This window comes from Odocoileus virginianus, chromosome 7, assembly GCF_023699985.2.
Source record: "Odocoileus virginianus isolate 20LAN1187 ecotype Illinois chromosome 7, Ovbor_1.2, whole genome shotgun sequence".
Taxonomy (NCBI): domain Eukaryota; kingdom Metazoa; phylum Chordata; class Mammalia; order Artiodactyla; family Cervidae; genus Odocoileus; species Odocoileus virginianus.
Window position 1 is genome coordinate 60024752 of NC_069680.1, and position 20920 is coordinate 60045671.

The window sequence follows — 20920 nt, forward strand, 5'->3', positions numbered from 1 at the left end:
ATATATTGGAAATAGTTTCCCATGTTGGTTGCTAAAATTATTATTATTTTTTTTTAGTGAAAGATGACATTCTTGTTGTGTGTGGTCTCTATCTATTTGAAGACTTTATATTTAGCTTTTTTGTTGTGGCTCTCTTATGTCTTAAACAGAAACCAAACTTCACAGTATCAAAGCATATATACATATATAAAATATATAAGTATAAAAATACGTATGAAGAAATGTGATTAGTTCCTTGAGAGGTCATTTTAGCCATGAGCAACAATATCCTTGACTTTGCCCAAAGTTAACAGATTCTCCAGATACCAGGGTTAAATCCTGGTTAAGTCCATAGGGGTACAGAGCAAACCTCCCCAAACTGTCCACCCGGGAGGCCCAGCTCCCTGCAGCGGCAGCATGACCCAGCGTCTGTCACCAGATCCCTCTTTCCCTCCTGCTCCCCCTTCCAGAGGAGCCTCTTCCTTCTCTTTATCTACTCAGTCCTGTTCCGCCCTCTTGGTCCCCACTGCTCACCAAGCAACACTCACTGGCAGGAGGTTTGCTGTGATCCACCCGTGGGAACGTCCTCCCCCTGGAGCTTCCATCAGGCAGACCTTGGCGTCTTGAGTCTTTATCTTCTCGTGAGAAGAAACGCTGGTTCCTGAGCTAGAAGTGTTTTGGGAGGATCCTTTAAGAGGGAGAGAAGGGCAGGAGGGATCTGAAAGGCAAACCAATCAAGTGTGATACAGCAGTGCTTTTCAAAGTGGGAGTCACTTTGGGAATCTTGTGGACAAGGTCAGGGGTAAGGCCTGAGACTCTGCATTTCTGACACGCTACAATCATGCTGATGCTGCTGGTCTGGGGACCACTCAGAGGAGTGAGATTTTAGCCAGTCTTTCAGCAGCATGAATGCTTGTTTAAAATGCAGGTTCCTGGCTGCACAGCCCGCACCCCCAGGGGTCTGATTCACTGGATCTGGAGTGGGACCCAGCAATTTGATAGGAAAAAATCTCCTGACTCAGAGGGAGAGGAGGGACTTTGAAAGTGCTGACTGAAGCTTTAAAACAACCTATCAAACAGACTTTTGGACTCTGTGGGAGAAGGCGAGGGTGGGATGTTTCAAGAGAACAGCATCGAAACATGTATATTATCTAGGGTGAAACAGATCACCAGCCCAGGTTGGATGCATGAGACAAGTGTTCAGACCTGGTGCACTGGGAAGACCCAGAGGGATCGAGTGGAGAGGGAGGTGGGAGGGGGGATCGGGATGGGGGAAAAATAAACAACTAAATAAATAAAATAAATAAAACAACCTATCAGGTCCATATCACCCACTGATGCGGGAAGACCCTGAGTAACCCAGAGATGCCATAGCCTCCAAGGAGGGAGCCAGGATTCCCTGAGGTTCTTGAATCCCAAGCCATGCATTTTCTACTTCAATACACTGCCCCATTACAATGTTTGTATAATCAAAATAATTAGTACTTCCTGTGCCTCCATGTAGCCAAAGACTAAAGTGTGCGTAATAGAACAAAATTTGGCCTTTTCAATCACCAGTGACTCTCTTCTTTGGTCCACATGTTTGATGAGAAAGCTTATGTTTTCCTCTCCACTCATTCAACAAATATTGGCCAAGCTTCTACCTGTCAGGGCACACAGTAAGTCCTTAGACTTTTTCCTGGTAATAGCATTGGGCTGTTTATATGATTTATCATTTATTTTGGCTTACAGCCACGAGACCCCATAGCAATGCATGTTATAGCCTGAATGTCACACTCTGGACTTTGAGACAGCACATCCGTGAAGAATGATGGTGTCTCAAAATAGAATATCACCCATTTTCTCATAGCCCTCCATTCACTCAACAGAAATTTATTGAGCACCTACTATATGCCAGGTGTGGTTTAGATGCTGAGGATACAGCAGAGACCAAGGCAGACAGGAGTCCCTGCCTTGGAGCAGAGTGCATTCTGGAGAGAGAAACGGTCAGCATGTGTTCTATTAGATGGTGATACGTGCTCCGGGATGAATAAAGCAGGAAAGGAGTGAGGCTGTTCCAGGAACCTGGGAGCTGAAGGGAGGCCCACTGAGGAGCTGGCACCTGAAGGAGGCCAGGAAGGGGCGTGTGGGGTGGGCCCTCGGGGCAGGGGGAAGCAGGTGAGGGAGTGTCTAAGATGCAGCAGTGGAGACGGAAGGCTGGGGCTGAGGGAGGGGCTTGAAGGGTAAAAGAGGCCCGAGGGACCGTAGCTGGCCGGGGAAGAAGAGCTTCTCATGAAGGGTTTGAGCAGAGGTGGAGGGATCTGACCTTGCAGGCAGAGGGATACAAGGCTGAAGCTGGGAAAATGGAAGGAAGTTAGTTGCAGAGATCCAGGTTAGAGATGCGAGCTTGGGGAGCGGCTGGTGAAGCTTCTGAGGAGGGATCAGAGTACTGAGGGATTTTGAAGGCAGAGTCAAGAGGATCTGCTGACAGGTTGGACATGAAGTGTGAGAGACAGGAGGAGGAGCACCAGGAAGGATGGTGTTTCCAATAACACTCCTTCCCAGGGCCAGCCTCCAGCTGTCCTGGGTCAAATGGAGAAAATGAAGCGGGTCTTCTGGCTTCTCTGTGTCCTTTCCATCCCTTCCTTTTCTGCTTTTTCCTCCTCTCCAACCTCAGGCTGGAGTTGAGAGCAGGGGTTTAGATGTCAGTTTAAATCTGGTTTCTCAATTTACCAGCTCCGTTACCTTGCACTAATTCCTTAACCTCTCTGGTCTTTGGGTATTTTCAGAGCTAAGCTCCTGTAACTCTATTAATGAGCCACAATATATGTAAAATGTCTGTTGCATAAGATGCACTCAATTAATGCTTATCCTTCTCCTTTCTCTTCTATGAAGAGCTGATGAAATCATTCAGGGTAAAGTGTAATGACTAATCCTTAAAGGTGGTTTATTTGGGGGCTGTATTGCATTTTAATGAGAAGGAGTGTAAGCCAAAGGAATGAATCATTACCGCATGCCATTGGTGAATAAGTAAAAGGAGGATTTCTGTTGGCTGTTGTTTTGTTTTGTTTGGGAGAGGGGCATGAATTGACTTTGTTTAGGGAAAGGAGTTGAAAGTGTGAAAGTCTCCCCTCACCCTTGAAATGATCTTCAACATTCATGACAATACTGACTGAGTTTCTCCTTTGGATCAGGCCTTGAAAATACAAAGGAAAACAGACAGATGTGGTCCTGGGTTTACGTTCTAGCAGGGCCAACGAATTAAACACAACAAAAAAGGGACTTCTCTCGTGGTCCAGTGGTTAAGACTCTACACTCCCAATGCAGAGGGCTCGAGTTCAATTCCTAGTCAGGGAACTAGATCCCACGTGCCTCAACTGAAGATCCCGCATACTGCAACTAAAACCTGATGCAGCTAAAAAAACAAAAACAAAAACAACACAATAAGATGACATGCCTGTGGGCAGGGACGCTATATAGAAGCTTTGGAAAGCAGGGGGAGGCTGCCTAATATCAAGCAAGGGCTGTAAAGACCTAAATCAGGTTCTCAATCCTGGTTTTTTAACAAATTGATTGATTTAAAATCCTGATGCGTGGATCTTACTCCCAAAGATTCTGGGATAATTCTGGGCATCAGAATTTTTTTTAATTTCCCCAAAAGATTCTGATGGGCAGCCATGGTGAGTAATTAGTAGGAGCTGGATAGACTCAGATGGATTGATTATCAGGTTGGGAAGAAATGAGAGGGAAAATCAAAGTTTAGAGGAAGTATATGGCCCCTTGCAGGACCTAGAGGCATTTCTGTGTATGTGGAGCAGAGCTGGGGAATGGGAAGGGTGAGAGATGAGATGGGAGAACAGGAGACAGGGCTTTTAGGGCCACATGAGAATGTGCACATTTTGCACACTCATGCCAGGGAAAGGCATTGAAGGCAGGAGGTGGCATACTGTGGCCCTTCAATATCCATAATGGAAAAGAATATGAAAAAGAATATACAAGAAGCTGATAGGAACCTGAAAGGTTTTGTAGTTGTCTGAAGATTCTTCAATCACTATGTCAAGTGACGCAGATGTTTCTCTTTCTTCATTTGATGAAGATCAGGGATCTAAACTTACCCTAAAAGCTAGAGGCACCATTTGTCCCCATTGGAATGGCAGGTTTTGCAGTAATTGTTGCATATGGATTATACAGATTGGAAAGCAGGGGAAATACTAAAATGTCTGTTCACCTGATCCACATGCGTGTGGCAGTCCAAGACTGTTGTGGGAGCAATGACTCTTGGTATGTGCTGTTTCCTGTATCAAGAATTCTGGGCAGAATCTAAACCTTAGAAGAGGAGATGCCGTCTTGGTCTTGTTGGTGGTGCTTGCTTTAGACATCTCATATTGAGGTTATATGTTTATATTGAAAATAAATTGTTTGGGTCAGACAAGAACATGGTAATTTGAATATTGGCTTCCTTTCTTGCAGGCTTGATTTGTCTGGCGACCAAGTTACTGGTGACTAGTTCCCTAGCTAGGTCATTCAAGGGAGTCAGATCAGCACAAAAGAAACACGTCACTTTTAAATACACTTGATAGCGGTACCTGTCCACCTTCTTAAACTCTTCTGTTGAAAGTAGTTCTAAAGAAGACAACATGCCAATCCTGAAAATGCTCCCAGTTGCTGCAGAATATCATATGCTTTTGATGTAATGAAGGAATCCTATTTACCCCAGTTAATTTAACTTTCTGACTGCCTTGTGGACTGAGTACTGGGGTGTTTTTGTTTTGTTTTGGGGTTTTTTTTTTTGAGTACTGTTTTAAGGGCTGGTTGGCTCTTGAGGAACTTTTCAGAACAGTGCATGAAATACATTATAAACCTCCCTGCAAGTCTGTTTTTAAACCAAACCTAAAAAGCTGGTAACAGAGCCACTTTGAAATAGCATTTATTTTAGAATCATAGTTGTAAACATGAGAATAACTTAAATTGTAGATCCCTTTTAGCTCTTTTGTAATTGCAGAATTATATCTTGCTGCTATTATATTAGAATAATTTTAACTGTTATTTTGACACAAATGTGTATTTTAAGTGCTAATGCAACGGTAAATGAAAAACATTTTTAGATGTGTGCAGTATGTTTATTTTCTCCAAAAGAATCATCAAATAAAATGCCTATAATGGAAGTGATTGATGAGCAAGCTGGTTTGGTCAGACATTATACAAACTTTGGTACATCACAGAATGCTTTGCTGTACTTGTGAAATTCTCTTGTCTAACTTGAATTTACATTCCATGGTGATAACATGGTAAATGTAGTGTTATTAAGTAAATGAGCACACACACAAAAAAAGAATGTACATGTATGTATAACTGAGTCACTTTGCTGTACAACAGTAATTAACACACGTTGTAAATCAACTATACTTCAATAAAAATTTTTTTTAAAGAAAAAGAAAAGGGTTTTAAAAATAGCATGTAAATTGGTGAGAATGTAAATTGATACAGCCACTATGAAGAACAGTATGAAGATACTTAACTAGTAATAAAACTACCATATGACCCAGCAATCCCACTTCTGGGCATATACCCTGAAAAAACTATATTTGAAAAATACACGTGTACCCCAATGTTCATTGCAGTACTATTTACAATAGCCAGGACATGGAAGCAACCTAGATGTCCATCGGCAGATGAATGGATATAGAAGTTGTGGTACATATATACAATGGAATAGTATTTGGCCATAAAAAGAAACAAATTTGAGTCAGTTCTAGTGAAGCAGGTGAACCCAGAGCCTGTTATACAGAGTGAAGTAAGTCAGAAGAGAAAAACAAATATTACATATTAACACATATATATGAAATCTAGAAAAAGGTGCTGGTGAACCTATTTGCAGTGCAGGAATGGAGACACAGACATAGAGAACAGACTTTGCACACAGTAAGGGAAGCAGAGAGTGGGATGAACTGAGATCGTAGCACTGACATATATGCATTACCATATGTAAAATAGATCGTTAATGGGAAGTTGCTGTTAGCGCAGGGAACTCAGCCTGGTGCTCTGTGACAACCTAGATGTGTGGGATGGGGGTGGTGGTGGGAGGGAGGTTCAAGAGGGAAGATACGTGTATACCTATGGCTGATTTATGTTGATGTATGGCAAAAACTAACATAACCTTATAACGCAATTATCCTCCAATTAAAAATATATAAACTTTTTTTAAAATAGCATGTAAAAATGCAAAGTCATATTTCACAAATCTTTGAAATTCATGAACCATTCTTTCTATTAAGTTAAATTATACCAAGTAATTATCCTTATTTTAAAGTCCATTTTAATTTTTCCTGGAGCAGATCCCCCAATTTAATAGAATCTATTAAAAATTTAAATATTTAACAAATAAAAATAAAATCTACACCAAGTGGAAAAAAAACAAAAGAGTGGGTGCTACTTAGCCAAAAAGAAGGTTGCACGAATTTTCAGGTGCTTGGGGAGAAATAGTAGTTGGCCTTCCCCAATTTCTCTGAACTGGCTGCCTGGCCGACCCCAGGTTCACACGTCATTATGAGTTTAGAGCCGTATGCCATTTCTGGTCCCAACCTATGGGGAAGGTTGCACACTCTGGCAGTGAGTGCACGTTGGACTGCTTATCTAGAAGGTCCCTTCCACCAGAAACACCCACTAGCCTCTGAGAACGGACATCACATTCATAGTTCAGTTTATCAATCTGTACACCTCTGATGTAAGTGAGGAAAATGGACTGAAAAAGCAAGCTCAAATTCTGGGAAAGAATTTTGTATCCATCAGCAATAGTTATCATGTAAATCTAAGGTATTGAGCATGAGTAATTTATAATCATCTTATGGTGAGAAATATTCTGTAATATATTTTTAATTGACTGGACAAATAGGCCTTAAAACAGGGTTGAGTGACTTCCCTGGCAGTTCAGTAGTTAAGACTTCTTGCTTCCACTGCAGAGAGCATGGGTTCGATCCCTGATTGGAGAACTAAGATTCCACATGCAACTCAGCATGGACAAAGAGGAAAAAAAAACCAAGGCTGAATTTGAGGGAACTTCATAAAATCTTCATGTAACCGAGGAACCTATCATTTACACATCATTTCAGACAATTGGGTTTATCCATTTAACACCAATGGGTGAATTTAGTTCATAGCAGGAGAGATAAGAAAGCCTTCCTCAGTGATCAGTGCAAAGAAATAGAGGATAACAATAGAATGGGAAAGAAAAATTTCTCTTCAAGAAAATTAGAGATACCAAGGGAACATTTCATGCTAAGATGGGCACATTAAAGGACAGAAATGGTATGGACCTAACAGAAGCAGAAGGTATTAAGAATACATGGAAGAACTATACAAAAAAGATCTTCATGACCCAGATAATCACAATGGTGTGATCATTCTCCTAGAGCCAGACATCCTGGAATGCGAAGTCAAGTGGGCCTTAGGAAGCATCACTACGAACAAAGTGAGTAGAGGTGATGGAATCACAGTTGAGCTATTTCAAATCCTAAACAATGATGCTGTTAACAGGCTGCACTCAATATGCCAGCAAATTTGGAAAACTCAGCAGTGGCCACAGGACTGGAAAAGGTCAGTTTTCAACCCAATCCCAAAGAAAGGCAAAGCCAAAGAATGCTCAAACTGCTGCACAGTTGCACTCATCTCACACACTAGTAAAGTAATGCTCAAAATTCTCCAAGTCAGGCTTTAACAGTACATGAACCAAGAACTTCCTAGATGTTCAAGCTGGTTTTAGGAAAGGCAGAGAAACCAGAGATCAAATTGCCAACATTCGTTGGATCATAGAAAAAGCATGAGAATTCAAGAAAAACATCTGCTTTATTGACTACACCAAAGTCTTTTTGTGGATCACAACAAACTGTGGAAAATTCTGAAGGAGATGGGAATACCAGACCACCTGACCTGCCTCCTGAGAAATCTGTATGCAGGTCAAGAAGCAACAGTTAGAACCAGACATGGAACAACGGACTGGTTCCAAATTGGGAAAGGAGTACGTCAAGGCATATTGTCACCCTGCTTATTTAACTTATATGCAGAGTATATCATGCGGAGTGCCAGGCTGGATGAAGCACAAGTTGGGATCAAGATTGCTGGGAGAAATATCAATAACCTCAGATACACAGATGACACCATCCTTATAGCAGAAAGTGAAGTACTAAAGAGCCTCTTGATGGAAGTGAAAGAGGAGAGTAAAACAGCTGGCTTAAAGCTCAACATTCAAACAACGAAGATCTTAGCATCAGGTCCCATCACTTCATGGCAAATACATGTGGAAACAACGGAATAGTGCCAGACTTTATTTTCTTGGGCTCCAAAATCACTGCAGATAGTGACTGCAACCATGAAATTAAAAGACGCTTGCTCCTTGGAAGAAAAGCTATGACCAACCTAGATAGCATATTAACAAACAGAGACATTACTTTGCCAACAAAGGTCCATCTAGTCAAAGCTGTGGTTTTTCCAGTAGTCATGTATGGATGTGAGTTGGACTATAAAGAAAACGGAGCACCAAAAAATTGATGCTTTTGAACTGTGGTGTTGGAGAAGACTCTTGAGAGTCCCTTGGACTGCAAGGAGATCGAACCAGTCAATCCTAAGGGAAATTAGTCCTGAATATTTATTGGAAGGACTGATGCTGAAGCTGAAGCTCCAATACTTTGGCCACCTGATGCAAAGAACTGACTCATTAGAAAAGACCCTGATAATGGAAAAAACTGAAGGCAGCAGGAGAAGGGGATGACAGAGGATGAGGTGGTTAGATGGCATCACTGACTCAATGAACATGAGTTTGCGCAAGCTCTGGGAGATGGTGATGGACAGGAAAGCCTGGCGTGCTGCAGTCCATGGGATCGCAAAGAGTCGGACACAACCGAGTGACTGAACTGAACTGAACTGATTTAGCACCAAACTTTTTTTTTTAATCTAATGATTTTTTAGTTTTTACATTTGGATTTTGAAAAGATCACTGTGGCAGCCAGGATCACACCTGTGGTTGTGCAGGTTGTACACTGCACAAGGACACACATTTAAGGTAGTAGCATTCACATCATAGACCTCAAAGAACTGTAACTTATTATGAACATTTCTAGCAGATGGCAGTAAAGCGTCTTGTCCTAACAAAATCAGGGAAGTCAAGCATCTTGAGGAAGGGGCATCTTTTTCTAGTTTGCACAAAGACGCCATCAGCCATTGGTGGACTTTTTGACATGGGTCTAGACGAAGACAAAACTGGGGACAGGAAAACCACTTAGACAGCCACTACAATTACTGGGGCTGGAAGAGAAGAGAGCTTTAACTCAGGCAATGGCAATAAGCTTGGAGAAGAGGGGTAAAGGTGTGTAAGACTGATGAGGCCAAGTGAAGAGAGGAAGGAGAGGTAGGGATGGAGAATGACTCCAGGTCTGTGTGGATGGAACTGCCAGTCCCAGAGGTGATGGGAAGAGCCTGTTTCTGGGAATGATCTAGATTTGGAGATGCAGTGAGTCGGATTTACCTGAAGAACAGCCAGGTGGCATCATGGCAGGGCTGGAGGTACAGAGCTGGTGATATGAGAAGGAGGATGGAAGTGGGCGCTGTGACTGAATGAGGTTTCCCCAGAAGACTGCACAGCCTGAGCGGAGCAGAGCACCCAGACTGAGCCCAGGGACACCACCACCTCGTGGGCAGGTGGACAGACATGCAGAGGCAAGGGCAGGAGATAGTCCTGTGTTCCGTCTCAGATGTACTGTGGTATCTCCCATCTCCTGTGAGCTGAACTGTCCATTGTTGGTTTAGATTGTGTACAAAATGAGAGGACACGGGCTCTTCCAAGATTAATGTGCGTGATGAGCTTTCCTGCATCCTTTTTGGCTATAGAAATCATTCTTTTTACTATCGGATACTCAGTTGTATTCCAGATGGTTACTGTGACTGGAAGTATGTCTTGCGAGAAGTGAGAGGTTTGCTGTAGAAATTTCCAGACTTTGTTGGAAGTCTCCACCACTTAACAAATTAGGATCTCCCCACAAAATTTGCAGTGAAACATTGCATGCCATATAAATTCACTTTTCTTATTGATTGCCAGTTCACACAAGGATATTTGTGTTCCCAAGATCAATAAAATCACTCAGGAGTGTAGCAAACTTTCATAGTTGACATGAATATATTTGTCATAACAACATTTGAAAATATTAGTAATGATTAACGTTATTTCAAACATTTAAATGGTGAAATCTGGCCCCAGGAATGTTTAGGCTAAACATCCAACAGAGAAAAGAACTTCTAGGTCCAGATTTTCTGCTGTATATTGTTTTTTTTCTCTTTAAAGAAAAAAAGTTCTACCTCTGCTTTTGCACTCAAGCACAGAATCAAGCTTTTCCTTCCTATAAATTATTTCCGAAGAGTTAGTCCAAGAGCCCAGATGCACACGGGCCAGCCTCACCTGTGGGCCTGCACTGCGCCTCCTGACAAATTGCTGCCTTTAGCCTCTTCCTGTGGTCACGTGCAACGAGGGCAGATTTTCATTTTGAGAATCCAGTCTTTGCATCTGTTTATCAAGCTGAAAATAACCTGACCTTTAGGGGCTTCCTGAAGGCTGCAAGCCTGGGCCGCAAGCTTCCCATTAGCCCTGCCTCTTATACTGATGGTTAATTTGGTGAACCCTGGAGAGGATCCTTAGCTGCCTTCTCTAAATGCTGGTGACAGAGGCAGGACAGTTATGGTCCATGATGCTAAACGAAATTCACCTGTTCAGAAGCCTAAAACTCAGAGGCCCATTTCCACCCATCTGGACAAAGGGGTGAGTGGAGTGCTCCTTCCTCCCAGGATTGGGGCCCCTAGGATCAGCAGGTATAGGAAAGTCCTTTTAATTGTGCTCAGTGGGGCATTATACATTTCAACCTAGAGTCATAACATAAGCCTATTTGTGAAGACTTTACAATGACACCTCTTTGGATGGGTTCCCTTTTGTATCATTTGATTGATTGATTGATTTTTTGGCTGTGCTGAGTCTTCTGAGTGGGCTTTTCTCAAGTTGCGGCGAGCAGGAACTACACTTCTTGCAGTGCACGGGGTTCTCATTGTGGTGGCTTCTCATGTTTTGGAGCACAGGCTCTGGGGCACTCAAGCTTCAGTAGTTGTAGCACAGGAGCTCAATAGTAGTGGTTCTCAGGCTCTAGAGCCCAGGCTAAGTGCACGGGCTTCGTTGCTCTGCAGCATGTGGAATCTTCCCTGACCAGGGTTCAAACCAGTGTCTCCTGCATTGGCAGAAAGATTCTTTACCACTGAGCCACCAGGGGAGCCCCACTGGGTACCCTTCTAAAGAAAAGTTGGGCAACAGTCTGAAGGCAGCAAACCAGATATCTAATATGGCATTCATTTCAAATGCTCTTGTGTTCCAGTCCCAACAAGCCTCCTCATATTTTTCAAACTGCAGTGCCTCAATCTTTGATTCAGAAAATGCCATGACTGTGTAAATGAATTGTTGGTAAACACCATATTCCTTGCTTAATAACCTGGAAAAGATGTTCTGAGAATGAATTTGCAGTGATTTAGCGCTTTTCATTATGGAAATGCCATATAAATATTTAACTCTAATGCTTATTTTATTCTAATTTTTTGTTAATCACATTTACTTAGTTAATATGGCATATTTATGCCAAGTTTTTATTTTATTGCCATAGATTTTATGAATGATGGCAATTGCATGTGTTGTTTTATTTGAAATTAGGTTGATTGTATAAACTCATGCAAAATTGTCTGTTAATTTTAGGGCTTAGTATATATGCCATTGTACCAGCAAACCCCCTCAACACACACACGTACAAACACACCTGAACACACATACATATAACACATTCATGCACATACAATTACCCCCACCCCCACATATAACACATTGGCACTTTGCCTCTTTCTCTAGGGAAGGAATTCTTTCTAGGGAAGGAATTTTTTTACAGGTTCATTCATACTTTTGAAGGCAGACAAATTTGATTTAGCAAAACATTCTTCTAAAATTGAGAGAAAATGAAAAAAAAAATAAAACAAATGTGGAAGGAGAAAGCATTCAGGAGTATAAAACAATTCTATGGATTTTTTTTAAAAAAATTTGACCCCAAAATTTTGATAGTATGTGAAATACTTTTAGGAATATTATTTTCTTTAAACTTTTTCATATTTTTCAAATGATATGTTTGCTAAAGTCAGAGCCATGGTTAGGTCCTGAGGGATATGTGAAAAACCCCTGGGGCCCAACAAACCTCCCTGCCTAGGTCTCAAAGGTATTCCCGGTAGGAATTCACCTTTTGGGTTGAGCAGTTCCTCACCCACTGAGTATAAATCAGTTCTTCCTATCCACTTTCCTTTGGGACATAAGGGACCAGGGGCATCAAGTGAAGAGGAAGGAGGTTCTGAAAGGGGTCTCAGCTCTCCTCAGATATGGCCGCACACTGAAGGAAACTTGGGTTTTACGTTAGGGTGATGTTTTAATAAGGGTTAACTTCTGCTGAATGTGGCTTAAACAGGAGAGTTTCTTCTTCTTTCATACAAAAGAAGTCTATGGAAGACAAGGAGGCTCCATAATCATAAGAGATTCTGGCTCCTTCTATCTTGTTGCTCTGTCACCCACAACTTCTTACTCTTGGACAAAGGTGGCTGCTCAAATTCCAGCCATCGTGTCCTCAGTCTGCCAATAAAGCGGGAAGAAGAGCACTGTCCTTTCATTGACAGATACTTCCCAGAAGTACCATACAACGTGACCGCTTGCCTCTCATTGGCCAGATCTTTGTCACATGACCACATTTATCAACAAGGGAGGCTGGGGAATACTGTCTTCATTCCCTTGATTATGGGCTCAGCCAAAAATCAGAGGTCTATCTGCTAAGAAAGATGGGAGAGAATTAATGTCAAGGGACAATTAGAAGACTTTGCCACTGGATCATATATCAGGTCTTGCTAAAATATCTTACATGTCTGTGACCTGAGTACTCTTCAGTTTTCTGGATTTCTTTCCAGGCCCAGACATAAAAATCGCAAATGAGTAAAAGTGATCAAACTCAAAGACCATTTCCAAAGAAAAGCTTTGGAAAGCTGTGACCCCTTTCTAGATTGCCTATTAACCCTCCCTTGAAATTTCAGCGGAAATTCTAGAATTGGCTGGGAATGCAGCAAGGGACAACAAGAAGGCCCGGATAGCCCCAAGACACATCCTGCTGGCTGTTGCCAATGACGAGGAGCTCAACCAGGTATGTCTGAAGCATTGACACCAGCCACCAAATGGGTTTGCCAAACACATTACTGCTTGTGGACCCAGCTGGTTAGAAATCCTTCCTGCTATAGTGCCCAGTCACATTTACACTGAAACATTCAGATAGTATAGGATTGAGATTCAAAATAAAATTGTCTCTGGAATAGACTCCATTATATATCCTGAATCTTGCCAGAGCTTCGCTTCCTCTTTAAAAGCAAGCTCTGTGTGTTGCTAGAGGAGGTGCAGTACACACGTGTTCTCTTTACAGGTTCTTCACCTAAACTTTCTTGATGATTTTTCTGATGAGGGCAGAAATGTCCTTCTTTCTATATCAAAACTAACCCTTTATACTTTAAAACTGATTCCAAAATCAAGTAAATTCCCACCCTCATCCGCCCACCAAAGATGTGTGAGGTAGCAGGTGGATAGTATAAGAACTTTCATTTATATTTATTTTCTGGTCTTATCTTCTCAACCTGTTTGTGGCTAAGAATCAGTTCCTGTTTGAAATCCAACATGAACTGATATTTTCCAAAAATAAAATAAAAAGTAATTACTAGAAAAATTAAAAGACAAAAATACACAAACTACCAGCTACAATTTTGTTGTTACTAGATCCAATAGATATGCAATAACTCTATCAACTTATTAGACACTTCCTCATGATTTCTGTACTGCTTTTGCCACAGATGGGTAACTAATAGCTTGTGGATGGGCCCTGGTTATAGACCACACTTGGAGTAGCGCTGCTATAGAATGTGCAGAATGTATTAGTATGGTAGTTCATGCTGATTAGTTAGAGTAAACAGATATCCATTGGGAGGTGCACGGTCAAACATATTTTACTGATGGAATGCATGATCAAAGGAGTGAGGAAGGTTGTTAACTGAGTCTAGCCCTTGCATTAACCTTTGAACTCTACTTTGTCAAGCTGTGCTCCTACGTCTGAAGCTCTTTATCCTCTGTTATGTCTGGAATTTCCGAGCTCTGGGCAATATCCCTGGTTCCACCCTGTCTATGCTTTCATTTGACTTTGCTTGTTTTGTTTTCCGTACAAAATTGTGGATTGCCTTGATACCTACAGAGAAAAGCCCTACCCGTGAGGCAGGGAAAACCTGTTAAATCGTGTATCGTGCACTTTCTTTGGAAAGCAGAGAACAGATTTAACACTTTCTTTGCCAACAGTTAGAATCGTTTTAAATCCAGAACCAACGTGCTCTTTGCTGTCTGAGCTCACACAACGTCTCTCTTCAGCTGCTAAAAGGAGTGACCATCGCCAGCGGAGGCGTCCTGCCCAGAATCCACCCTGAACTGCTGGCCAAAAAGCGAGGGACCAAAGGCAAGTCAGAAACTATCCTCTCCCCTCCCCCAGAGAAAAGAGGAAGGAAGGCCACGTCAGGAAAGAAGGGGGGAAAGAAATCAAAGGCTGCCAAACCACGGACATCCAAAAAGGTAAGCCTACTGGTATCTGTGAGCCCCGGACACTCACAGAACAGGAGGGAAATTGAACCATCCAAAGAGAAGGATGTTGCCAGCATCCCCAAAGGACTTGGGACTTGCCTCAGCTTGGTACCAGGGGTGGGTTGGGGGAAGAAATGTTAGGAATGTCTGTGAGAAAGAATAAAGGGGGGGCTTCTTGGCAGCCCAGTAGTTAAGACTTCACCTTCCACTGCAGGGGAGTGTGGGTTTGACCCATCCCTGGCCGGGAAGCTAAGATCCCACATGCCTGGAAGCCAGAAAACCAAAACGTAAAAGCAGAAGCAATATTGTAACAAATTCAATAAAGAATTTAAAAATTAGCTACGTCCAAAAAAATCTTAAAAAAAAAAAAGTCTTTGAGACCAGCTCAGATAATAATGCAGGGTCTACTGGAGATTTCCAACCCCCCCAAAATGGTGGTTTTCACGTTTCCGGACCCCTTCTACTGCCCCCACCAAAATCTTCAGTGAGAGATGCTGGCCTGGAACACTACTTCCCACCTCCCCCATGTGGCATAGTGACACATCTCTAGCCTTCCACAGAGAGTCTCCAAGTTCAGCCACTTGAATAACCTGATATGCTAAGTAGCTAGAACTCAGAAATACCATTTGTGGAGTCATAGTTTTCATATGCTGCCCAGTACAGCAACTACTAGCAACATATGGCTATTTAAATTTGAGTTTAAATTAATTAAAATGAAATAAACCTCAGTCCCTTGGTCGCCCCAGCCACATTTCACGTGCTTGACAGTACCGAGCAGCATAAAGGTAGAACATTCCCAAGAGGGAAGGAAGTTCTGTTGGACAGCACTGCCCTGCGGGTTGCAAGTTTTCATTCCTCGGACCTCTGTGATGACTAAAAAGATGACAGAAAGAGTTCATTTCTCTGCCGCTGTGCCCCAGGGAGTCCTGGGGAGAAGGGAGATTGAACAGTGTACTATGAATGACCCCAGCCTCCGTAAGATGCAGGTGTTGAAAAGAGCAAGAATAACGTACCTGTGTCCAGGTTTGAGTAAGGACTGTGGATGCATAAGAATCCCTTAAATACACTTTATTTCTTGCAGTATGCTTTTTTCCCCCATATTGGTATCACTTGCTTCCCTCCATCAAAAACACCTGACCACTTCCTTTTATATCCAATGGGGTGGTAACCAAGGGAAAGACTTAAAAACTACTTTGGGCTTTTTCTGGATGATTTCTCATCTGTCCTTCTGGTTTCTACCAACAGTCCAAACCAAAGGACAGCGATAAAGAAGGGACTTCAAATTCCACCTCTGAAGACGGGCCAGGGGATGGATTCACTATCCTGTCTTCTAAGAGCCTTGTTCTAGGGCAGAAGGTAATAAAGAAAGTTGTAATGTGCTGTCATAAAGCACTACTGTTTATAAGCAATGATGCCACCTTCATCCGTTCCTTCCCTGATACAACTTTCACTCTGGTCTTGTATTCATTTTTAAACTAAAAGGCTATGGCAACGTCTGCATTATGAGGATAAACAGCCCTTTAGTGCTGAGAATTGTTTATGCTGACATTGGTCAGCCAGTGGATCTTTCTGCTCAGTATCTTTCTGTTTCCCATGTCCCAGTTATTCCTGTGCTCACTGAAAAAATCCATAGCTAACTTTCTCAACCTGCCTTTGGGAGGCCTGCTTTACATGGTGTGATGTAATTTATCATAGAAAGAAAATAGAAAGATATGTCCCCTGAATATCCCTGGTGTTAGAAGTGAATTATTTGCCAATAATTCAGTCTGCTTGCCTTTCTAGGCTGCAGAAAGAAAACAAACTGGATTATGCATTTGAACAGTTTTCAGCAGCACAACAGCAGCCCCCGCCAAACATGCAGATAATTCATTCCCACAAGCATAACAGACAGTTTATCTACTAAGTCAACTGGGGCTGCAATAAGACACGTGCGGAAAGAGTCAGTTAATCATATCTCGGGTAGCGAATGTTTGCAGCCTGACAGTGGTGGAACCTCTTTTGAAGCCATTGGCAAGAGCATGTTTTGAGAAGCGCATCAAAGTGGCAGGTTCCTAATTCATCATTGATGAAAGCAAGGGAGCAAGAGGTGGAAGTTATGTCCGCTCTAGGGGCCGTCCATGGTTATGAGATGATTTGCTTTCTCTCACTTAAATAGGGGAGCAAGGAGTTCTTGCTCAGGTGGGGAGATGATGGAGAATGGTTTCCATTCCACTCAGTTCACACCCCTAGGGCAGCATTTCTCAAGTGTGGCTCCAGGGTCCCCAAAAGACAAGGTGGCCATATGGAGGCAGGTCAGAATCCCCAGAGCCCATCACTTCTCTCCCGCAGAAGTGGTTGGCTTTGCATCCCTGCCCCCAGAAGTATGTGCTGCTCTGAAAAGAATGCCGGGAACTGAGTAGGCGCTTCTTGCAGGAGCTACTCAGAAACTACACCGTCCAACACCGAGACCACCCAGATGAGAAATGAGGGCATGATCTATAGGGAGGAGAAAAGGAAGGGAGGTCCCATTCCTGTTCCTGGAAGGGGAGGCGGATTTGTTGCGTGCTGCTAACCTCAGGGTGAAAATCAAATCCTCTGAGCTCAAAAGAGCCTACTGAAACCACACACCCGGGAAACTTGAGAGGGTCGCTCCATGTAGAGCCCTTTCTGTTGGCAGCCAGTGAAAGAATGCACAGATGTGAAGGTTTTCCATAGGACTTATCTCACCCAGCTCTCCATCTTCTCTTCCCAATGCAGCTGTCCTTGACCCAGAGTGACATCAGCCATATTGGCTCCATGAGAGTGGAGGGCATCGTCCACCCAACCACAGCCGAAATTGACCTCAAGGAAGATATAGGTAAGGTTCTGAGACTTCAGAAGTGCCTTAGAACTTGCCACTGTTCTGGCAAGTTCTCGTGAGGCCGGTCTCTGTCAGCTGGATAGCCTGTCTTGGCGGACCCTGTCAATCAAACTCTGCCTTTGTGTTTTTAGCTGAACAGTGTTAAAGTATTGGGACGTCCCTGGGGCCTCAGATGGTAAAGAATCTGCCTGCAATGCTGGAGACCCAAGTTTGACCCAGGGATCAAAAATTAATTTTTTAATATGCATATATTTTTAAAATTTTTATTGAAGTGTTATACAAAAACAGATCATTAGTGCCCAGCTTGATGAATAAAACTGTGTGACCAGCATCGTGATCATGAAACAGAACCTTGCCAGCACCCCTCAAGGCCCCTTCATCCCTCGTCCCAGGACCATTCTCTCCGAGGGTAACCACTGTGATGTCCTCTGTTTTATTTTGTTTTGTTTTCTGTGGCTGCGCTGTATGGCATGCAGGATCTTAGTTCCCCCACCAGGGATTGAACCCATGCACCCTTCAGTGGAAGCACAGAGTCTTAGCCATTGGGCCACCAGGGAAGTCCCTACCACTATCCTGTCTTCTAATAGCATAGAGGGGTCTCATCTGTTTTAGATTTTATGTAAGTCATGCAGTATGTCTCGTTTTGTGTCTGGCTCCTTTAGCTCAACTTTGTGAAATCCACGCATGTTGTTGAGCATGGTTGTAGTTCATTCATTTTCTTTACTGTGCAGTGTTCCGTTGTAGGAATATAACAGTTTGTTGATCCAGTGTAGCCCTGGTGGCATTGAGGCCGTTTCCAATATGGGCTGTAATGAGTAGCGTTACTGTAAATGTTGTTGTGCTTGTTTTGGGTAAACCTGTACATATATTTTAAGCTGCAGTATTGAGAACACCACTGGTAAAAAGGAAATTGACATCTGGGGCAAGTTAGGCTGTCTGTAAGGCTATACACTGAATTATTTCACCAGTGGATTGCCACCTGTCCCACCAGTGGTACCAGGCTAGGTGGAGGAACCTGGGAAGGTAAGCTCCAGACACTAGAAATAATAAGATGGCAACTAAATGGTTACATCTCACTCATTTTTACAAGACAGAAATGAGTGAAGAAAGGGTTTTGTTCCTGGGATACAGGGCTTGCTCCTGAGGTAGGTGATTTGGGGTGAATACTAGTAGCTCAGCCCTGGATGGCGGCACCAGGGGCCCCAGGCTGCCAGGCTCACCTGTGTGTTCCCCTTGGCATCAGAGGCCACTTGCTTTGCTGAAATGGAGATATGATAGCACTGGGTGGGGGAAAACACAAAAAACAAACAACAAAAGCTAGTATTACAGAGAAACAGGATTTCTCTTGCACACAGAGATGGTGAAAACTCCTCCACTCCTCAAACCCTGCCCAGGCTCTACCAACTGCCTTCAACTCACTGCGTTTGGAAAGACTCCCCCTCGTGGCCTAATCTTGAGCTCTGCCTTAAGTGTGTTCGTTCTAGTGGCTCAGCTGGTAAAGAATCTCCCTGCAATGCAGGAGACCCTGGTTTGATCCCTGAGTCGGGAAGATCCCCTGGAGAAGGGAATGGCAACCCACTCCAGGATTCTTGCCGGGAGAATTCCATGAACCGAGGAGCCTGGCGGGCTACTGTCCATGGTGTCACAAAGAATCAGACACAACTGGGCGATTAACACTTTCACTCTGTGTCCTAGCTTCTCACAAACAAAATAAGTTTATCTTTTAAAAAATAAAAATTAAAAAATAATAAGTTTATCTTTTAAAGTTTTACCTTCTTTTTCATTTCATTTCTACAGTATTTGCATTTTTATATCAGGAAAACAATAAGCTCTATTTTTTAAGTGGTGGGTAATAGTAGAATAGAAAAAACACTAGAATTGGAACAAAAACTCAAGGTCAGGTCCCAAACCCAGTGGAGGTTCTGAGTCCTCAATTTTTTAAAAAGATCATTAAGAGTTCATGTCACTGAGACTGCTTAATGAACAAATCAACCCCTAAAAAGGTCCTTTGAAGAGTTTGTGTCAATTGCCAACAATATAACTTGTACCACTGACTTACTTTGATAGTACTCATAATGGTATAACTTCTTCTCCCATTTTATGCCTCTCCTGTTTTTTCTTATGCTTCCTTTTTGCTTTCAAGAGGGATCAGTCTTTTATATCTCCAGTATGCTTTTCCTAATAAGAAGTGATGACTTCTTATTCTAAATGAAATATCAAGTTAAGAAATAAAGACCTAAGTTGAAAAAAAGAAAACTTTATTTATCTAACCCTAAACCTTAAAGTTATAAATACCTTTGTTTTCTTTGCAGACTTTTTTTTTTTTTTTTGGCCACACCATGGGCCCCGGCAGTGAAAGTGCCAAGCCCTAACCACGGGACCACCGTGGAATTCCCTCTTTGCAAACTTCTGAGGCTTCTTTTTTATTGTTGTCTTTCTGGGCCATTTTTAAAATTTCTAATTTGGGAGTGAGGCATTCTGCATCTTCAGAGCAGCTTTTTTTCTTCTTCCCTTTTCTGACTAAAGGTCCTAGACCTACCTCAATAGCTTCTGCTCCTTGTGCTCTTGTTTCACATTCCACAAAGGCAAACCCCTTTGACTCTCCAGGAGACTTATAACGTGGTACAGTTACGGAAACAACATTACTGTATCTCCCAAATATTCTTTCAGTCCAGCTGTGACTAACATTTTGGGGAAATAATTCCTATGATACATTAGAAGCAATAGTAAGTGAAATAAAATATTAAGTAATTCTTTTATTTTTTTTTAATATTGAAAAAGTAAATTTTTGAATTTTTATTTTCATATTTTCCCAATTTAGCAAGATGATAAGTGAATGGCAGAGATACAGTAAATATCTACTGATTTAAGTAATTCTTTGAAAAAACAAAGTTTGCTAGAATCGAAGGACTGTTGGATAGAAGCACCAGTGATCACTGGCAACCGGGATTTAATTTTTTAGTTTTTAAGGTTTATTTGTTTATATTCGGCTGCTGTAGGTCTTTGCTGCCGCATGAGAGCTTTCTCTAGTTGCAGAGAGTGCTGGCTACTCTAGCTGGGCCACACGGAGTCCTCACGGCAGTGGCTCTCTTGTTACAGAGCACAGGTTCTAGACGCACGGGCTTCAGCAGTTGCAGCTCACCAGCTCTAGAGCACTGGCTCAGTAGTTGTGGCTCATGAGTTTAGTTGTCGCTCATGAGTTTAGCTGTCACACAGCATGTGGGATCTTCCCGGACCAGGGATTGAACCCTTGTCCCCTGCTTTGGGCAGGCAGATTCTTAAGTGCTGGACCACCAGGGAAGCCCCGTAACCGGGATTTAATTGCAAAAGTTGATTCCTACTTTCTAAGCATTTTTTAAGACCTAGTAAAACTGTCAACCAGTGTAAATTAATGGCTTTGAAAAGGGCAACCA

At 42.5% G+C, this 20920-nt stretch overlaps 1 protein-coding gene and 1 pseudogene across 2 annotated transcripts in view; both read left to right on the forward strand.

The window, feature by feature from the left end:
• MACROH2A2 (macroH2A.2 histone) overlaps window positions 1–20920 on the forward strand; it is a 54031-nt gene that overhangs the window by 24601 nt on the left and 8510 nt on the right. For both annotated transcript variants that reach the window (XM_020877399.2, XM_020877401.2), the window contains exons 3-6: window positions 13096–13202; window positions 14462–14659; window positions 15914–16024; window positions 17405–17504. In XM_020877399.2, coding sequence (XP_020733058.1) covers window positions 13096–13202; window positions 14462–14659; window positions 15914–16024; window positions 17405–17504 — 516 coding nt within the window. The remainder of the gene's footprint in view (window positions 1–13095; window positions 13203–14461; window positions 14660–15913; window positions 16025–17404; window positions 17505–20920) is intronic.
• LOC110127270 (HIG1 domain family member 1A, mitochondrial pseudogene) lies at window positions 4012–4289 on the forward strand (annotated as a pseudogene).